The 19603-nt window shown below is 40.4% G+C and overlaps 2 protein-coding genes across 2 annotated transcripts; one reads left to right on the top strand and one right to left on the bottom strand.

Annotated features, from left to right (window-relative positions):
* The first annotated feature begins 4203 nt into the window (after nucleotides 1-4203).
* Nucleotides 4204-8521, top strand: masp2 (MBL associated serine protease 2). The gene is made up of 6 exons (XM_068752107.1): nucleotides 4204-4412; nucleotides 6277-6496; nucleotides 6576-6753; nucleotides 7011-7142; nucleotides 7950-8146; nucleotides 8348-8521. Exons 1-6 carry the CDS (start codon nucleotides 4204-4206, stop codon nucleotides 8519-8521), a joined length of 1110 nt encoding a protein of 369 aa, XP_068608208.1.
* Nucleotides 8522-11801: 3280 nt separating this feature from the next.
* dffa (DNA fragmentation factor, alpha polypeptide) lies at nucleotides 11802-16531 on the bottom strand. Its single transcript, XM_068750989.1, has 6 exons — nucleotides 16345-16531; nucleotides 15645-15803; nucleotides 15420-15577; nucleotides 14394-14598; nucleotides 13268-13392; nucleotides 11802-12661 (listed from the first exon to the last, which is right to left on the bottom strand). Exons 1-6 carry the CDS (start codon nucleotides 16436-16438, stop codon nucleotides 12437-12439), a joined length of 966 nt encoding a protein of 321 aa, XP_068607090.1. The 5' UTR covers nucleotides 16439-16531; the 3' UTR covers nucleotides 11802-12436.
* Nucleotides 16532-19603: the final 3072 nt, after the last annotated feature.

Here is a 19603-nt window from a genome sequence, read left to right as displayed (position 1 = left end):
TATCTGCTCATCACTGGCAGATCTAACAAAGTGTTAAACAAGGTGTTGTTGTTGTTGTTTTTTCCTTAAGGCATTTTCTGACATTTTAAAGTCACATTGAGTGAGCAGGTGGTTTTAAAGATGGAGTAAGAATGAGAGACCAAGAGCAAACTAGATTAAAAAAATAAAATGGAAAATGAGTCTCGCTAAAGCCACTCATCTTAAACACATGGAGTTACACAGACTGACATGTGAGTTCAACATGTTTTACTTGCTCTCTTAGCATTTTTCATACCAACTAGCACCTTCTCAATGGCCAGCAGACCGAGGCAGCCAAGGTCGGCCTTGGCCCTTTGTGTGGTGTAAGACTTAAGCCTTCTTAAGCGGGATAATTTTACCTGCACTGTCAGCATACAAGTTCATCATCTGTTATCTTATCCGGGTTCATCAGCCACCACCTCCAGAGTGTGGAATTCTGCTGCACTAAACAGATACCCTTCAATTGCAATTTTGCAGAAGACTCTAAGATTTCAATTTGTGTAATAAACAAACTTTTGTTCTTCAACCACTTGTTTCTGCTGATTGACATCTGATTGACAAAGTACCCCTGAGGGAACAGAGTGCACATAGGTTGGTAAGTAAAGAAAGAGCCACAGATAGCAGATTTTCTTTATTGCAGAATATTTCTTCACAGATTGATTTTCAGAGATTTTCTAGAAGAATGTAATAAAGTAAAATGCATGATTGTGTTGGGGCACCTTGATAAAGTAAAGAATTCAGAGGTGAGAACAGCATCTGTGTACCATTTCTCATCATTGCTTGAATGCAGAAGCGTCACTGAATGCTTCACGGCCTCATGGCAGTCCACTGAATTGCTAAAGCCGCAGCCTGCTTGAATTAGCAAGGAAATGACCGTATTTGTTATCCGTGGAGAAAGACCCATGCCACAACAAATTGGAAGAGTAATGGGCCTGACGTCAGGGATGAAATCTCGCACAAGAGGCTCAACATCAATTCATCAGGAGCCATTCTTGATGATTAGCCTCAGGGGATGAAGGGGAAGCAGGGTGAGCAATACATTATTTGCTGGATTTAGTGTTCTGGACACTTTGCTGGGAATTCTCAAAGGCTTTGTTACCCACTGATGACATGCAGACCTAGCAATGATCCTTACATGAAAAAAAGACACATCTCTGTGAGCTTTTTGAGATAATTGAGCCTTTTTGAAGCTGAGTCTTTTGACATCACTTCTTCAATAGATTTATGATATCACACCACAGACACGAAGTCCAACAAAGTTAAGTGCATTTACTCTGTGCAAATCAAAGTTAATCAATTATACTAAGGAATACCTTGAACAATTCAGCTGATATGATAAAAAGATTCAAGATACTTTATTATCATTATGCAAACATAATAAAATTGTGTGAAGGCCCACGGCTTAAGGCACTCATCGGAACATAACGAAAAACAAAAAGTAATCTACCGTAATTTGTTTAATATGGAATTGTGAATTTAACCACCCATGTAAATTTCCTCAACATCTAACAACCTCCTACTGCCTTCATTAAGATATATTTGTATATCTTATTAATATAAACACTTCATAGTCTTTTTGTCGCATAAGTTTGTCTGATTATTCTGTTGCGCTGTTTTCTTAAAACATTGATTCTATCTGAAGCACAAAGTGTGCATCATTTATTCTTATTCATTCATTTGCATATTTATAGTTTTGAGAAGTCCCATTTTTACTTGACTTACATTGAGATGTAATTTATTTTCTGAAACCACCTTCAACAGTGTTCAATGAAGCAAGGAAATTCAAGTGAGCCTTCAGCAAGAAATTACTATTACTATTTTTTGTTGTAGGCAAGAAAATGATTTCTCTTTCGTGCAGAATGAGCAAAAGTGATTGAGATTTTATTGCAATCATTAAAATGAACCTGCTGGTTTCTCAAAAATGGTCACATATATATGGCATTCAATCAATTCTGTTCCTCTTGCATTGAGCTTCAATAATAAAGAAAGAAAATGCCAAGTGAACGACCAGGAGCAATGACATATGAAACCTGTTCTTTGTGCTGTGAATGGAATGTGGATGTCTCTACAATGAAAGCTGCATGCATGCATGAACCAGTTTCTCACCATGAGGAAGATGGTATTTATACTTTGATTCATTTGTTTAAGGGCCAAGCAAAAAATATTTGACTTTCCTGAGTTTTTGGTCCAAATAGATCAAACATAAGGTGCGCAGTCTGAGAGGTATCTTGTTGATTATACAGATGATTGTGATTGTAGTCCCGCATCATCAGTGCGTCATCATTCCATGTGAGACTCAAGCTTAACTAAACAGAAGTTTATTCAGCAGTTTATTGCTTCTGATGAGTTTATTTATTAATGTTACAAAATGCTCACAAAGAAATAACATTAAAAAAAAATCCAAGTATTAGTCATTTTATTAAACTGCACTTCAAGTGCATTAATAAAATAACCAACTAAAGACAGGAAATGCACTTACTGCCGTTGCACTTTATTGGACATTATCTCAGTATCTGAAGTACACGAAATAAGATTCAAACACAAGTTCTTGATCTATAATCCAAAAATATTCTTCTGTTGGTATGCACACTTTACCAAAACTGTATACAGCTCAATAATTAGACAGATTCTCAATCAGATATTTTTAATACTTTACCTTTTGAAATGCATTTAAAAATCACATCCTGGGGTTGGTTCATTTGGTCTGACAAATCATCTGTTCCCAGGATCAACAGAACCGAGTGAAGACCCCCTTTTCTTAGCAATCTTAATCCAAATCATTTTGTGAAATGGCAAAATCTCCCAGTTTTAAAAAGGAAAAACCCAGCTAAATGTAAAAACGTATCTTGGACTTTAAACCATTGATTATTTGTGGCAGGCAGGGTTCTGTGAAATCTTTCCTCAAAACTATGCTTGATGAGCAAATTGCAGTGGATGCCACATTGTTCCCCTGAGTTGACACGTCCCCTCTTATTCAAGTTCTTAATTACAGTTTGCAGCACAGGGGAATTGATGTACTGTGGTTGCAGCCAGGGGAAAGGTGAAAACGGTAATGAAGATGCAGGGGGATGTTGTTGCAAGGGTAAAATCATGCACAAAGTGTTCCATCATAGCTAGGAGTATAATTTGTTCAGGCAAAGATGACCGGATATATAATGCAATGAGATGGGCAAAAGAATGGAATAGTAGAAGAAGAAAAAAACCCTGCTTGTCCCTCTTTGATTTGTTCCAGCATCTGTCCTTGCTCAAAGCTTTCTCCCTGCATCTCAATCACTGCATTTGGTTGATTATTTGAGTGGCTCAGGTGGTTGATGACTGAATGACTTTCTATGAGGATGCACTTTATTACCGCATGGAGCAGCAAGCAAGAAAAACATCATGTAGGGGTTGCTCATGCCTTACACACATGGCCAAGATCTGGTCACGCTGAAATCAAATCAACCAGCGCCTTGTGCCTCTGCACGCTTCAGGTGCATGTTGAGCTTCATGTGTGAGAGCAAATTATCCATGGCACCTGCACAGAGTTTTGCTCACTGTACTGCAAACGTCTTTTGTTGATGACGCACATGTACGACATTTGCCCTAGTATTTATATGTAAGCTGAAACCTTTATAATGAGCGTATGTCCGTTGAGAATGGGATGTAGAGATGCTTGGTTTAAGGCCTCACCTTCCCGTGTAGTAAAGTTGAAGTCACACTTGGTCAACTTAAGATAACACTTTTTAATTTTAGTACATTCTTGTCCCATACCAGCATCATGGTGAGTAATTGCATTTTTATTTTAACTCTTAAAACATGTCATGTAAGTAAATATTAATTGAATCACATATATTAATTGAATCACATATAATCACAAATAATGCCATGAATTTTGAGTCTTTTTCAACTCTTGTCTTCCACACACTTTATCTGAACCTGAATAAAGTCATCCACATTACAAACTTGTTTTGCAGTTCAACTGTCACATTGGAAGAAGCAATATTGTCCCCTGGATGCAGGCATGTGCTTTCAACTATAGTAATTAAAATGTCAGTATTGGTATGTTGGAACACGACATACATACAAGGTTCCCCAGGTGGAACAGTGAGGTTACAAGGAATAGATGTAAAGAAGGTAGAGGGCTTCAGGTACCTCCGGTCAACAGTGCAGAGTGATGGAGAGAATGTGGAAAGGAAGTGAAGAATCATGTGCAGGCAGGCTGGAACAGGTGGAGGAAAGTATCAGGTGTGCTCTGTGATAGGAGAGTCAGCGAGGATGAAGGGAAAGGTCTACAATACGGTGGTGAAGACAGCCATGATGGACAGCTTAGAGACAGTGGCTCTGAGGAAAAGGCAGGAGGCGGAGCTAGAAGTGGAGAAGATGAAGATGCTGAGGTTCTCCTTGGGAGTGACCAGGTTGGATAGGATTGGAAATGAGACATAAGAGGTTAGACGTTTTGGAGATAAGGTCAGAGAGACCAGACTTTGATGGTTTTGTCCAGAGGAAAGGCAGGGACTATATTGGTAGAAGGATGCTGAGGATGGAACTGCCAGGGAACAGGGCTAGAGGTCGACCCAGGAGAAGATGCATGGATGTAGTGAGGGAGGACATGAGAGTGGCTGGTGTTGGGGAGGACGATGCAAAGGACAGGGTGAACTGGAGAAGGTGGATTTGCTTTGGGAACCCCTTGCGGGACAAACCAAAAGAAAGAGAAGAAGATACAGAGCTGTTGGAATGCTACTATATGAGCAATCTAAGAGAAAGGGAAAATATGTGGTGACCCCCAAATTGGGAGAGTGGAGAAATGTACAGCCCGTTACTGGTTGAGAACCTGAGCTTGAGGAAGACATTAGGGATTGGTTTTCAATATGTATACATATTGAGATGATTTTTATTTACTACTTGAACTAAGGCAAAAAAAAAATTCAACAGTGAGAGAGTATGTGCCTTCTGTACCCTCCACTTCTGCGTAACATGCCATTATCTCACAATACGGCACGAAGTAAAAAGCTAGGGCACCATTTAAGAAGTGGACCACCAGACAGGCGATTCAGAAATGGAAATTAACATTGATGTTTCCATGGATAATTATTGTAATTTACTTCAAATACCAGACATTAGTGGTTTAAGGTTAAGGAAAAGCTGGAGCTGGTTATTATAAGCTTACTTTGTTGTACAACTGATGGTGGGTGAAAAGCGGCATCACTTCTAAATCCGTGTTTCAGCAATGCAAAAAGCATGAATATGCTGCAAACCCCTCATTAGAACAGCCGTTACAATGATATATGATGTAAAAGAGCTGCCACAGTGCAGGTATGTAAACTCAAAAAAAAAAGAAAAGAAATTCAAGCGTGTTTTGGAGTCTGGTTTCATTCATTTCATTGTTGCTGACATAACACAAACTGTTTTCGTCCCTGATACAGCAATTACTGGTAAACGGACTGCACTTATATAAAGCACTTTCCTACCTTATGAAAGGCTTTGCCATTTAGTTACACAACGATGGCAGCACATTTGCCATGCAATCTGGGCTGAAGCGATTCGGGCAAGGACTGTTTGACTTGTGGGCAAGAGGAGTCATGGACTGAATGATTATCAGACATCCTGCTCTCCTGCCTGACCCTTTTTTGTTGAGGTGGAGACAAAACACACGAGCAGGATGACATTTTATTTACCGATTTGCTGCTCCAACATTATTAGTCCTTCATTTTCAAAAAGAGCCAATATTTTGATTCTGTACTCTTTCTATTCTTTTCAAGATGTTATTCAAAATGTTTACCAGCCAGATGAGTAACAAATATAGAAAATATTTCTATATATCGTGATGATTTGGACAACTGTGATGTGCCCATCAGCCCTCCTTCCTGTGTCTGCTGTATGAAATCAGTTTGATGAACATAGCAGTTAGCAGTTCGTTAGGATCTATACTTTCATTCCCCCTTGTAAATCTGAGCACAGATCATAAAACATAATGAAGCATTTTTTCCCAACACAATAAGAATGAATATAAATTATTCTGGCATTTTAGCAGTCTGATAGATTTATGTCACAGCAAGAGGTGGGCAATGAAGACAAACTGATCATGTGCCTGTCTCACTTTATTTACCTAAATGTCACTAGCTGGCCAGCTGGGTTCATTAACCCTGGGATCACTGAGGCTGCAGCATTCCAATGCATGCAGGACCGTTAAGCAACATGGACAGGTGAGTGTCCGTTAACATTTGTATGTCCAAAATAATGCTTGAAACTGCTGCCATCACTCCTAATTTTGCCCTGTAGGTTGTGTGTATTTGTCCTGCTTTCCCTCCTCCATGTCTCGCTGGGCATAGAAATGTCAGGGTTATATGGCAGCTTCGCCTCACCTAACTTCCCCCAGCCATACCTAGACAACCAGCGCGCTGTGTGGAATATCAGTGTCCCAGATGGCCACAGGGTCAAACTCTACTTCAGTCACTTCAGCATGGAACCCTCAAACCAGTGTGAATACGACTACCTCCAGGTGCGCCAGAGAAACTCTGATTGTCTGCACTGGAATCTGTGGCTTGCTCACTAAAAAGCCTCTAACCTTATCAAATCAGGTTCTGGCAGACGGGAATGAAACATTGCGGTTCTGCGGTGAGGAAGAAAAGAACCATGAAAGCACCCCAAGGAACACGGTCATCCTGTCAGCCCGGAACAGCATGTCAGTGGTTTTTAGGAGCGACTACTCTAACGAGGGCCGATTCACAGGCTTCCAAGCATTTTACACCTCTGAAGGTGATGCAGAATAGTGACATTTGCTACCGGCGGCAGATATATTTTAAGCAGCTGCAATTACACCAGGATATGTGTCATGGAAATAAGAGCATGACGTATTATATACAAAAACAAAAAAAAATAGATTAGCACACAAATGTCCTGCTGTTTTGCATTTGTAAAAGATGCATATCAACATTTTGCATATCTGATGTGTGTTCTGGAATCTGGACCGTGGAATATACGTAGTTATCGTGTTGCGCTTCACTCTTTAACAGACATTAACGAGTGCCTCTCCAAGATCGACGGGGAGAGAGTGTGCGATCATTTTTGCCACAATTACATCGGTGGATATTACTGCACATGCAAACAAGGATATCTTCTCCATGACAACAACAGATCATGCACAGGTAAGAGAAGAGAGCAGACTACCAGCTCTACATGGGTGTCCATCTGAGGCCAAAGAGAAACAGTGTTCAAAGACTGGAACGAAACACGTGCATCATAGCTATGTGGTAGATTGGGTATTCCCAAGATAAATACACTCTAAGCATTATTGTCAATATATACTTACTTATATCCTTTTATAACCTGACTTTCTTGTTAGTTTCCCACAGAAAACCCTTATTTATGCAAGAGTAGTTGATCTCCAACAGCTGGCATTATGCAAGGTTAATTACTATCTAATACCGAGGGGAAAGCAACTGCAAATAACATTAGAAATTGATACCTCTGTGCGGCACTAACTGTGAATTGACACTTGGTAATTTATCACAATTATTCTTTCATGTGCCTTGATTTATTATTCTTCGCCAGAGGAAAATGGGTGACAAAACAAATCATGCAATGAAAAGGGAAAAAATATTTGCTGCCTCGAGATTTACTAATTATGAAATGCACCAAATCGGCCTCGTTGAGATTCTTATTTGTTTTTGTTTTTTTTTGCCTCTAACAACATCTGCATACATGTTGGGGCAATAATTCAAACCTAAATGAATCCCATTATTTATGTTGCCTGGAAATATCTCAATTGACATGAAATGATATATATATTTTTTCTTTCTGTAGCCGTAGTCTGTGTTCAGAGTCATCCGTAATCCATAAAGCATTTGCAAGGAGAGTATAAAGCATATTGAGGACTGGATGAATCATTTCAAAAATGGCTCCACATGCATGTTAAGTAGGATTGTATTAATTTTGCGAGCGTTCCCTTACAGTGCCATGCAGAAGCAAAGTGTTGACCTTACTGTCAGGGTTTCTAAGCAGTCCAGAATATCCAAGTCCCTACCCACCCATGAGTAGGTGTGACCACATTATCCGACTGCCAGAGGGCTACAGAATAATCCTGGAATTCCTGGAACCCTTCGACATAGAGGGACACCCAGAAGTCCCATGTCCCTACGATATGTTGAAGGTTAGTTGAGAGACCTCAGGAGAAGTTGAAAAGCTAATCTATTCGTGCTCATGCTTGTGGAGGCAGTTTGTTACCCAGTTGTCCTCCTTAAGAGAAAAAAGCATGCCAGTTCCTGCAGATTTAAGTTTGGGTGAGGATAAATCAGTCAGGCTTTAATGAACAAGCATTCCCGTCTCTTAATTTATGTTCCCCTTTCAAAAGATTTCAACATCTGGACGACAGTATGGACCCTTCTGTGGATCGATGCCACCGGAACACATTGACACAGGAAGTTACCAAGTACGTGTTAGGTTCAGATCCGACACTAGTGGGACAAACAAGGGATGGGGGATTAAGTATACCAGCGCCAAGGACGTAACCTCAACTTTAAGATAAGACTGCTGGCTTGTTGGCATGCACATGGTATGAGTACTAATGCATTACCTAAACATTTTAGTTTTATATCTCAACACGAACTGTTGTGATGCCAGTGCTGCAGATCAAGCAATTTCCTTATATGCATGCACACACTTTTAAAATCTAAATGTCATCCTATTAATTTGTCATGTCGGTATTATTTCCCCTCCACAATCCTCTTTAATCCAGTTGCGTTACAGATGTTCTTTAATTAAATGTGAAAAAAAATAAAAATTAAATTAAATATTACTATAGTTTGTGATTTTTTATATTATATTTTGTATACATTTTCTGACCATAGCACATATTCTGAAGCCATATTTGATCATTAAATCATTCCTCCGCTAAAGGAACAGACAGTGGATAGGCGGCCAACGTCACAGTCCAACCATAAAGAACAACAGCAACCGACAAGGTTCAAATATTCCAAAAAAAATAAAGAAATAAGCAAACAAACGAAAGGCCCTCTAAAGTCGCTTATGATTTTGTTTAGCTTTGTTACATAATCTAGGTGTTGATAGAACCACTTGTCCAACCAGAACATCCCTGTATAGTGAAGTGTTCTTTTTGTTATTAGGAGCTAAATCTAAACCAATTTTACTCCTTAGTAAACACCAACACATTTCAATGCTCTGGCAGAAATAAATTAACTCCATGTCCTGGAATTCAGTCAGTCTGGGCTATGAAGTAGTGCACGCTAGTTACTTAATATTATGCAGCTTGTTCTCAGCAATCGCAGCTCGACTGCTCTATCAAAAGAGTCACAGCAGAGTACTTCAGTTTTGCATTCAGTCATTGACGTTTCCTCCATGTGGAGCAAAAGAGCATTCTGACTGTGTGAATGTGTCACAGAAACCCACTTCATTCAATTTAATTTAACTTCATGGTTTTTTTAATGTCTCTTGGAATTACAGCAGCACCACATTTCAATGGACTTTGTAACACACACAAAAAAATTGATATTAAAGATGACTAATCTTATGCTGCTATCTATGTATACACCGGTGTTTTGTAGGTCACCACAATTTTGCAAAGCAAGGTATACACCGATCTGTACGTCACATCAACATTTTAAACACAAAATCATCAGTAGAACTTTTGGGACAAGGTTTGTTTCCAGTGTGAAATACCCTGACAACTGTGTAGTAACATAACAAATGTACAGTTGTTCGCTGCACTGTTAACTCAAAGCCCCGCCCCCCACAAGACTGTGTACTATTTGACAGCCCAATCGATTGCTCCTGTGGTTCATTCACTCCTGACTATTGAGCCTAGTTGGAGCTAAAGCCACAGGAATTACGCACACCATGAAACCATTAACCAACAGTGGGGGAAGAAAAGAAGATCTGGCAGCAGCATGCAGCAAAAAGGCAGCCAATACACTCAGCACTATTTTGTTGCGGTGCATCTCATGCATGAAACTCTACATCTGTGGCTCAATAAAAAGGTGGAGAAAAATTACAGTCAAAAGTGTCCTAACTGTTTTTTCTTAGAAAATGCCTTGTGTCATGTTTTAACACAAATATAAAAAGATTGAATCAAATTTTATTTTATTTATATTTCCATTTATAATGGTTGTCATTTAAATTAAATACACTGCGTGCACGTGCTGTGTAGGCACTGGCAGGTTACTACTACTACTGTAATTTCAGCTTGTCCCCTGAGGGGTCGCCACAGCAAATCAATGTTCTCCACTTCACCCTGTCCTTTGCATCGTCCTCCCCAACACCAGCCACTCTCATGTCCTCCCTCACTACGTCCATGTATCTTCTCCTGGGTCGACCTCTAGCCCTGTTCTCTGGCAGTTCCATCCTCAGCATCCTTCTACCGATATAGTCCCTGTCTCTCCTCTGGACATGTCCAAACCATCAAAGTCTGTCCTCTCTGACTTTATCTCCAAAACGTCGAACCTTCTTGACTCATTACTAATCCTTTCCCACCTGGTCACTTCCAAGGAGAACCTCAGCATCTTTATCTTGGCCACCTCTAGCTCTGCTTCCTGTCTTTTCCTCAGAGCCACTGTCTCTGAACCGTCCATCACGGCTGTCCTCACCACTATCTTGTAGACCTTTCCTTGCTTGGGCTAAAACCACATGATGTGCTAAATCATAATTTCATACACGTGGGTTTGGAATGCCGCGGTCCTCCCCGTGTTACTTCAGTACGAGCTGGTAATGGCACCCTCGTCTCACCGCTACTCAAAAAGAGGACCCTCCTGCTATTTTAAACTGACCATCTTTTGTTTTTCATTGTTCAAGAGGGGCATTATAGGACGATAGACGGTCTTGTCCTATGAGTCACAATCGCTGACATTACTCACCCACCGGACTGATACATAACTTCCATAATAGTACTTGTATATATTAGATGGTCTTAAATGAGCATTCATCCGGGAATATTGGTTCGATGTAACTCAAAGATGAAGCTTGTCACTGCCGCACAGAAGGTCGTCCACAGCTCAGTGCTCAGTGAGGCAAAAATGCATCAAGCGGTATACACCTAATCTAATCTTGTCAGAGACAAATTAGTCTCTGCATCCATTTAAAATTGATGCCTTTACTCATTCCAGCGTAACTTTTACACAAATGTGTTTGGTAGACTTCACATCATACATCAGACAGATGATTTCTGCCTGCTGTAAAATTTGCATTAGTATTGTTCATGTTCATCTTGGTGGCATTTCTACTGCTCATGCACAACTGGTGCTGCTGAAAAAAACAAAATGAAATGGAAAACGGATATTTACCGTACATAAAACACTGGACTGCTGAATGTCACCTTTGAAGGAACATGTTTGTTTTATATTTAGCTATTTAAGTATATTTGGTTAAGTTTAATACAAACTATGAATTGTTTGGCAAACAAAAAGCTGACAAAGGTCAAAACGATGACACTGTATCTGAAACACGTTTTCTGACACCTTGCAAAGGAGTAATTACGGAAGATGAAGACGCGGGACCGAGTTATGAGACTCACTTCCACCATACAGATGTTATCAAGATGTAAATGTCATTTCAGTGACAGCATTTAATTATTAGGAACAGACACTTTAAATAATCTATTTTTCTCACTTACTGTATGCAGAAATCCACAGGGGTTCCGTAAAAAAATATTTTATGACATTTCTTCCCATTATTTGGCCTTGTGACCTAAAGTAAAACAAAAGCAAAAGTGTGCATTGTCTGTCTTAACTGTTAGAGCTTGAAGGTAAAAGTAAGTAATAATGCTAGAAAGACGTTTTTGTAAAACAAATGGTTTATTGAAACATCAAGAGAGAGAATCGACTGGACTGGCACTGTCTGAAACAAAACCTCTTTCTACAAGCATGGCCAAAGCTCTTTAGTTGTATTTCACCATCGAATCATTACAAAAAGAAAAACAAAATGTTGCAGCCTCTTCAGTGTTTATGTGCAGGGGTATTTTATGTCCTGTTGCAGCGACTTCCTGGACTCTTGGCACTCCAAAAGAGTCAACAGGGGCGATGGTAGGAACAACGTTACCTCTCTAGGTTAATCATTTTCACCTTTTCCAGGCTGAGCACAGCATATTTACAGAACTCTCACCAAGAATGCAGATGTAGTAAGTGTACTTATGAAAACCTCCAACTACTGCCCGATGTCTCACACAGATATTCAGCTGGGATCATTTCCACAGAAGCATCACTATTTGATGGCAGCGGTTCATGCAAACATACCTTTTGGACAACATCACTGCTTCCACCGGAGGTAAAAGTGAATTACATGTTCTACAAAATGACGCCAATGTCTATATCACTTACATTCATGGATACCATCATTACAGATATATCCCATTCCACTGACCCCCCCCCCCCCCGCCTCCCGCCTCCCAAGGCAGGTAGTGTGGATTCTCATCAGTCTCAGGTGAAGCGTTTGCCTAGTCGCTGCCTTGGGCCGGGGATTCTTCGCTTCTCACCGTGCTCTTCTCTGTGCATTGTCGACTGCCGTCTAAGCTCGCAGACCTCCTGATGGACTGCACGTCTTGGAACTGCTTGAGACGTCTGGTGAGCTCAGCTTCGCAGGCCTCCAGCAGCACGGACGTCTTATTATTGTCCCAGGACAGTACTTGCTCCATAGCTTCTACTCCTCTGGTCACGACCATCTAAGATTCACAGGAGCAGCTTCATGTCAAACACTGGACATGCATACAAGTAATTACCAGACTGATTAATCAATCTCAGATACACATGAACATAATTTGAAGCTGTTAGCAATGTTGATTAAAATTAATTCTTTTGAACGAGGCTCCTAATTTGTTTTCCAAATGAGAGAAGACAAAACGACAAAAGCGTAGCTGTTCTTTCTAGCTGAAGAAACGTTCCCTTGGATTCTATAACCCAAATTATGTCACTAATAGTCCAGACCTGCTGCGTCGAGACTTACAAACTCGCATAATTGTTTCATCAGTTTTACAGCTGCTTGTTACACTTGCTAATTTACAGCATAAGCAGCTTCAAATCATCAGCAATGGCACACGCGCGCATGCACACACACAACAACACACAGAGTAACTCAAACTAAAAAGAAGAATTGCTGAACCAAAGACCACCATCTGTAGAAAAGGTATGAACCTGCATGATTTAAGGAGCTGTTGGTCTGTCAATAATATTAATCATAGAAATCTGTGTGCTTGGTGACATTTCTTTATGCAGGATTCTTTGACTATGCGAGACTCAGTTCAGGCAGTATCAGTGTGTGAGCGGACTACCTGTAGATCCTCAGTGGACAGTCTGCTCTCTGGGTTTGTTTTGCCTTTCAAGACCATCAATGTCCTTGATGTGAATCCAGATGCAGAATCCACCTCCACCCCATCTGACTCAGCATCTCCTAACCCTGATACAGTAAAGAGGACATATTATGAAAAACTCACTTTTCCCATGTGTCTACACCACTATGTTGGTGGGTTGGGGTCATTATCAACCCCAAAACAGCTAAATAAACCATCCAGTCAATCCTGCGTAGTTCTGTAATCAATTACAGAAACGCTTCTGGCAGAAATCTCTTACTGTGACAGACAAGACGGACGCTGTCCTGAGGAATCCGTTTGCTATTTAGACCAAATACTGTCACATATATTTCATATAACTGTCTGGGAACTGCGTTAACTCGTGGAAAAGGGGTATAATATGTGTCCTTTAAAAGGAGTTCTCTTTACTGCATGTAGTATTCAGAAACAAAGAAATGGGGCCACCTAGTAGTCAAAAGCCTCCATTACAGCTCTGCGTAATGCATTACAACACTGACCTATTGAATACAGTCTTTAAAGATACATTTCCACATACTATGCTTATTTTTTAGTCATTTGAAAGTATTATTTTTCCCAGCCCTAAATGCTGATTAGGGTTTTGCAGCTGATGTCTGTTCACTCACAGAAGAAGCAGTTTTGTTTATCACCTTCCTGTAGAAAACAAAATCACATGATTCAATAGCTACCTCGAAAGCAAGGGTCTCGGTCGCTCCGAACTTGGTATGGTTTCAGACCCGAATGACGAGTCAAAAAAATAATTATAATGAAAGGGACTTCAATGGCCTAGTCTAAGAAGAGCAACTTAGAGCGACAGTGATAATACAGCTTCTAAATTGATGGGCGGTGGACAGCTTGGATTAACCTGCTTAACCTGCTTATCTTACCGTCACAGTGACCTGAAACAGGTTAAGCACAAGAAAATGGATGGATGACGACAATGTGTCACAAAAAAGGACTTTCAAACAATAATCAGCAACATTATCAGAAAAACATGATACAAATCTATAACAAAACACGCTGGTGTAAAATACAAAGTAAATTCACAAAACTATAAACATTGCCATATGAGAAATAAAAAGCTTTGTACCTTCCTGGCTGGGTCGGGCTGGCTCCTCCTGTTGCCCGTCCTCTTTCTCCATAGCTTTGAGGTAGAGCTGAAGCAACTCTTTGGACTGCCTCTCCTCCTCTCGTCGGTCCAAAACCCTCTGCAGGGTCTCCTGGAGGTCCTGGGCCCTCTTGTCATGGAAGCCCAGAGCAGCGGCTAGCTCAGAGCATGGTACATCCACTATTCTCTGGAACAGCAGGTGAAACTTATTGTTCAGACTTAAGAAGATGCCTTGAGATAAAGAACATTTTTTGTAATATTAATTGACGAAGCTGGTTTCATGACAATAAAAGCCAAAGAAGAAGGAAGTGTTTGACAAAGATCATTTACTGTATATGACTCGAGGAACTTAAACAATGTAAATGAATAGAAACTACAGTGGTGCTGTGGGCTACACAGAGAGACAGGTGTCTCTCTCCGTGGGGGTCCTTTCCAACATGACCCCCTGTAAGTACCGGTAGTGAAAACACAAGTATATGTTTATGTGCCAGAGGTGTAATTAGCCATAGGAGAAAGTTTTTATGGTTGAGGCAAAAAAAAAAAAATTCCATGTCATCTAAAATGCATGCCCAAAATAATTTCCCCCACCTGAGCAGCTACAGTGTATCGCCAATGCAATGATCTGCAACTCAAATTAAATTCTGCTTTCCATAGATTTTCTTTAAGTCTTGTTCCATTTTCTTTTCAGACAGGAGATGTAGTTTTATAACTCCCCCCCCCCCCCCAAAAAAGAGGTTTCTAAATCATGCTTTCAATTAAAAAAGGTTTTGTGATCACTGTATAATGACCAACAAAAAAAAATATTTATTTCAATTATGTATACCGGTAACTGTAAATATGACTACTAGAGTTATTACCACTAAATAACAACAACAACAACAGTACTAATAATAATAAAATACTGACTGTCACACTAGGGTACATCCTGAGACACGTATCATGTCACATTGTGACCATAAACACAGCAACCATTGTTAGTGATGCAGGTGAACAATGTTGACATCCTACTTGCAAGTCTTCCTCAGACATGAGGATGACGCTGGCGAGGTCTTGCTTCAGGCTCTGAGCCAGGCCCCACCAGGGTGCTTCAGAAATGGAGGCATCCACAGAATCCGCCTCCTCAACCAACATGGAATTCCTGGCGACCCAGGCTGTGCCACCATCCACTACAATTAAAAGTCCGTTAGTACCAAGACACAAGGACGCCTGTCAGAATAACATGAATCAACTTACTCCTGCGAACTGGAGACCACGTCTCTCTTTCATGCAACAGCATGAACTTTGTGTTTAAAGGTAGACACAGGAAGTAGGCGTCATCTGCTACTATGGTCCCGTCATCCTCCAGCACCACCGTGATTGGGTCAGCAGGGCTGATCCCAAGAAACTCACCTCCTGCAAGAACGAGGAAAGGTCAGACCTGCATACTCTATTCAATAGCAGGTTCCTAAAGTCTTTTTATTATGTAGCCAGAATTCATAGCAAAAGAATGAGAAACACATTACATACACCGATAATAGACTAAGAACGTGAGAATGCGAAGGCGTGGGCAACGCCTGGTGACTCGAATCCCAGGAATGAGCGGCACAAGAGGGAAGTCTAGTCTAAAGCGTTCAGGTTCCGACAAGTTTCAACACGATCGTTCGTTATCGACACAGAGAAGCTATCTTAAGTTGGAAAAAGAAGGAATCAACATGACCAACATCAGTCCTGGGGAGGAACCCTGTAAATCATTAGAATGTGTGCGTTCGCTCCAAATACATGGCAGGTTTATCATGTCCTAAAATGTGGACCAAATGAAAGACTGCTAAAAATGCAGTTAACGAAATGTTAGCGCCCTGTTTCCTATCAAACAGCTTTTTACTAAAACTGAAGTCTCACAGTCAACTTTCTGCAGTCCGAACTCCGAGACAAGCTCCAGTGTTGGACAACTCACCTTTGACCCTCAGCTCACTCAACGAGGGCACGGCCAACCCGTACGACTTCTGGCGAGTGAAATTGCAAACTTTACACGGCTTCCCATCTGTCATTTTAGACAAACAAGTACCGGCAGCAGCGATCTAATGCCTAATCTCAACCGCTGCTTCGTCCAAATGCGTGTTCTTCTTCTATTTTTATTTGCCTATCTTCTGCTTCTTCTTCGGGGTTAAACGCCAGCGAGCAATCCTTAAAATGTTGCGACACTGCCACCTTCAGGCGTTACCGTGCACACACTGATTTATTGGTTGTCGAATTTGTGTTGGCTCTAAATTATGGAAGCGAATCTGTTCCATGTATGCATTTTAATTAGAATTAGATTCGCTTCCATAGGGAAGAGTCCATAATCATTGATTTTTACTTTTACAGTAATCTTGGCAGGTATCATCTGGAGGCTCCATATAGATGCCCCTCGGTTCATAATTATGCTGCAGGCTTTGTGAGCTATTCTTCAGACTTGCTGCGCTGCGACCATTCAAAAAACTGTTTCACAATAAAAGATGTCAAAAACTTCATAGTAATCGCAACTTGGGCAAATGTTGATGGGTGTCTTCCTCTTTGAAACAGAGAAGAAATTTGGGTCAGTCAATTGCATAACACAATGAATAGTCATAAAAATAATAATAATAATAAACAATAATAAGAGAGATGAACTAAATCTAGTAGGGTGGGAAAGCTGACAAGAAGGTGGTAAACTCAGGACGAGGTAGATGATCAAATTGGAGGGAAATCTTTCACGTCAGGAAATAGAGGTCTGAAACAAGGGGAGAGGTAAAAAAAAAAAAAAAAGCATAATAAAACAGGAAAAACTGAAAATCATTCAATAAATAAATAAAATATCAGCAGTAGCTAGATATGACAGTTTCACATTGTTTAAGTCTATGTTAGACTGTGAGAGCTTTTGCGTACAATCGTGTGAAGTTCAGCTCCAAAGCTCAACTCAATCAGTGTAAAAACAAATCATGCAAATATGCAGCCCATGGAACTTCATATAGCAAAATTGAATCAACACAGAAAGATACCCATATATATATATAAAATCACATTAAAAAATTTAAGATAATTTAAACAAAAGAAAGAAAAAAAAGTCAATCATTTACAAAAATGGAAACCGCAATTTGACTTATGTCCCAAGTTTGCGCTGCTGGTTTGCTGAGGTCCCCAAACTCTGATTGCAGCTATTCTCTTGCTGTTTTGGGCCCTATTAAAAGATGCAGCCCCCCCGCCCCAGTTACCTTTAAAACATTTTTACACATCCATTAATGTCAGTGAGACAGGCAATGAGAGAATGTGGTGCACTTGAGACATTTGGTGAGACAGCGATACAGTTGTGTGTCATCAGCAGAAACATGTCAATTGACCTGATTATACAATAGTTAATAACGTTTCCAAGTGGGAGCGTATATAATGATAACAAACCTGGCTCCAAAATGCCTCCCTGCGGAATGCCACATTCAGTGCCATGACTCTGATACATGAGCCCCTAAGCTGACAAAATAATTAACTAGTTAAATAATGAATGAATGAATGATACTAAAACCAAGTTTGTCTGTCAAGTTAATTAAAATATCATGGTTAAAAGACAGCTGTATTAAAAGCATCAACAATCATTCTCAGGTCATTTGAGACTTGCGTAGGGCAGCGTCTGTGCTGCTTACACAATAACCAGATTTAAGATGTTGTAAAATGCCACTGTTAATTAAATGAACATAATGTTTTTTTTTCCTCTACAGATATTACAAGGACAGGCAGATTAGAAATGTACTACTAATCAGAGTTCTGCGTCAAAATATAGTTTTATTGTTCTTGTTATAATGATTGTATCATTATGATTTCAATCTCTCCCCTTTTTTTTTGAAAGATCGATTCTCGTGATGGGTTAATGATACCTCAAGGTATTGACACATGATTACACAAACTGTGTCGACACTGTTTTGACACTGTGTTGGTCACTCAACACACACTGCTGTAGATCTAAAATCATTGCAGGTAAACAAGATGGAAAAAAGAAGGAAAAGCTTGCATGCTGTAAACCCAACATTAGCCTGTGAAATAATATTTAATCTTTATTAAATTGCTCGTCTCTTACTTAAACTATGATCATCTTTGTATAATATCATTTTCTCCACTTGTTTTCTGAGTGAAGTTGTTCATGTGAAGGGTTCAAATTTAGCTTGTTTGTGTAAATGCTCAAGAGTTGGCATGTAAAATATAGCAAATTTGTGTAATATAATTCAGAGTTAAAATGTTTATGTGGGATTTTATTAACCAAAGTGTTCAATCATATGAAATACTAAAAATGGATTCATTCACACATTTCCGAGAACGATCCATGAACGGGAGCAAAGCGGAACTCCAGTAGGGACAGCAAACAACGTGATCTCCATCAACGAACCCGCAACAAGTCGATACATTTTGTTTCCTTTTTGGCGCGGAACATCCGGACGACACAACTCCTGTATCCGGTCACGTGGGTTTCTGTTAAAGCGATACGCACCAATGCGGGCTTTCACGCTTGCGCACTCGACGCGGTGCTGACGCGCCAGCGTTGTTCGTCCCATCCCTCCCTCCAGGAGACAGGAAGATGGCATCCACCGAGCAGCCTGACCCACCAACACAGGTCGAACTTACATTTACGCTCCTAAAAACACGTGCCTGTCCTCCGTGGATCAGTGAACCGTACAGTGTGTGTAGATTCCGTGACCCTCTAATAACACGATGTCTTTGTTTATTTCCTTTTAGAACTAATCAGCTGTCGAAGGAGCTAGCTCATGTGCTAGTTAGCATATGAGCTAGCTCCTTCAGCGTTGCAAAAGTGTGCTGACAGGTGGACAGAAAGTGCGAACGTGTCGTTCCGGTCGTTACCAAGACATGGTCGGTGTCCGTACCGAGTTGGCTTCATGTTCGCCATCCCTTCTACCAGAACCATTAGAACCCACCTCTTGTTACTGCCATTTAAAACAATGACAATGAAGATGGGTCAGTATTAGCCAAAAGAAGTTTGGTTGCGTTTCATTAGGCTTCCACACGCACACACACACACACACACACACACACACACACACACACTGAATGCATTTAATAATAACCACGGCAGTCCCGAAGTTACGCATCCCTCATAAGAACACACTTTTTGCAAAATCAATGTCAAACAACGCTGTGAAAGCCTTCACAGAGTAGAGACTTCATTTTCTTTCTTGGTGAGGGTCTAAATGTAC

The sequence above is a fragment of the Brachionichthys hirsutus genome, chromosome 2 (genome assembly GCF_040956055.1).
Source record: "Brachionichthys hirsutus isolate HB-005 chromosome 2, CSIRO-AGI_Bhir_v1, whole genome shotgun sequence".
NCBI classification, from domain to species: domain Eukaryota; kingdom Metazoa; phylum Chordata; class Actinopteri; order Lophiiformes; family Brachionichthyidae; genus Brachionichthys; species Brachionichthys hirsutus.
The sequence above is the reverse complement of the archived record's forward strand: the minus strand, read 5'-3'. Positions and strand labels throughout refer to the sequence as shown.

Coding starts and splice junctions, on each gene's coding strand:
- dffa (XM_068750989.1), bottom strand. CDS start 16,438: ATGACAGATGGGAAGCCGTGTAAAGTTTGCAATTTCACTCGCCAGAAG. Junction 15,804..16,344: donor GAGTGAGCTGAGGGTCAAAG/GTGAGTTGTCCA, acceptor TCGTTCTTGCAG/GAGGTGAGTTTCTTGGGATC. Junction 13,393..14,393: donor AGCCCGACCCAGCCAGGAAG/GTACAAAGCTTT, acceptor TTACTGTATCAG/GGTTAGGAGATGCTGAGTCA.
- masp2 (XM_068752107.1), top strand. CDS start 4,204: ATGTGCAGGCAGGCTGGAACAGGTGGAGGAAAGTATCAGGTGTGCTCT. Junction 4,413..6,276: donor TTCTCCTTGGGAGTGACCAG/GTTGGATAGGAT, acceptor TTTGCCCTGTAG/GTTGTGTGTATTTGTCCTGC. Junction 6,497..6,575: donor GTGAATACGACTACCTCCAG/GTGCGCCAGAGA, acceptor TTATCAAATCAG/GTTCTGGCAGACGGGAATGA.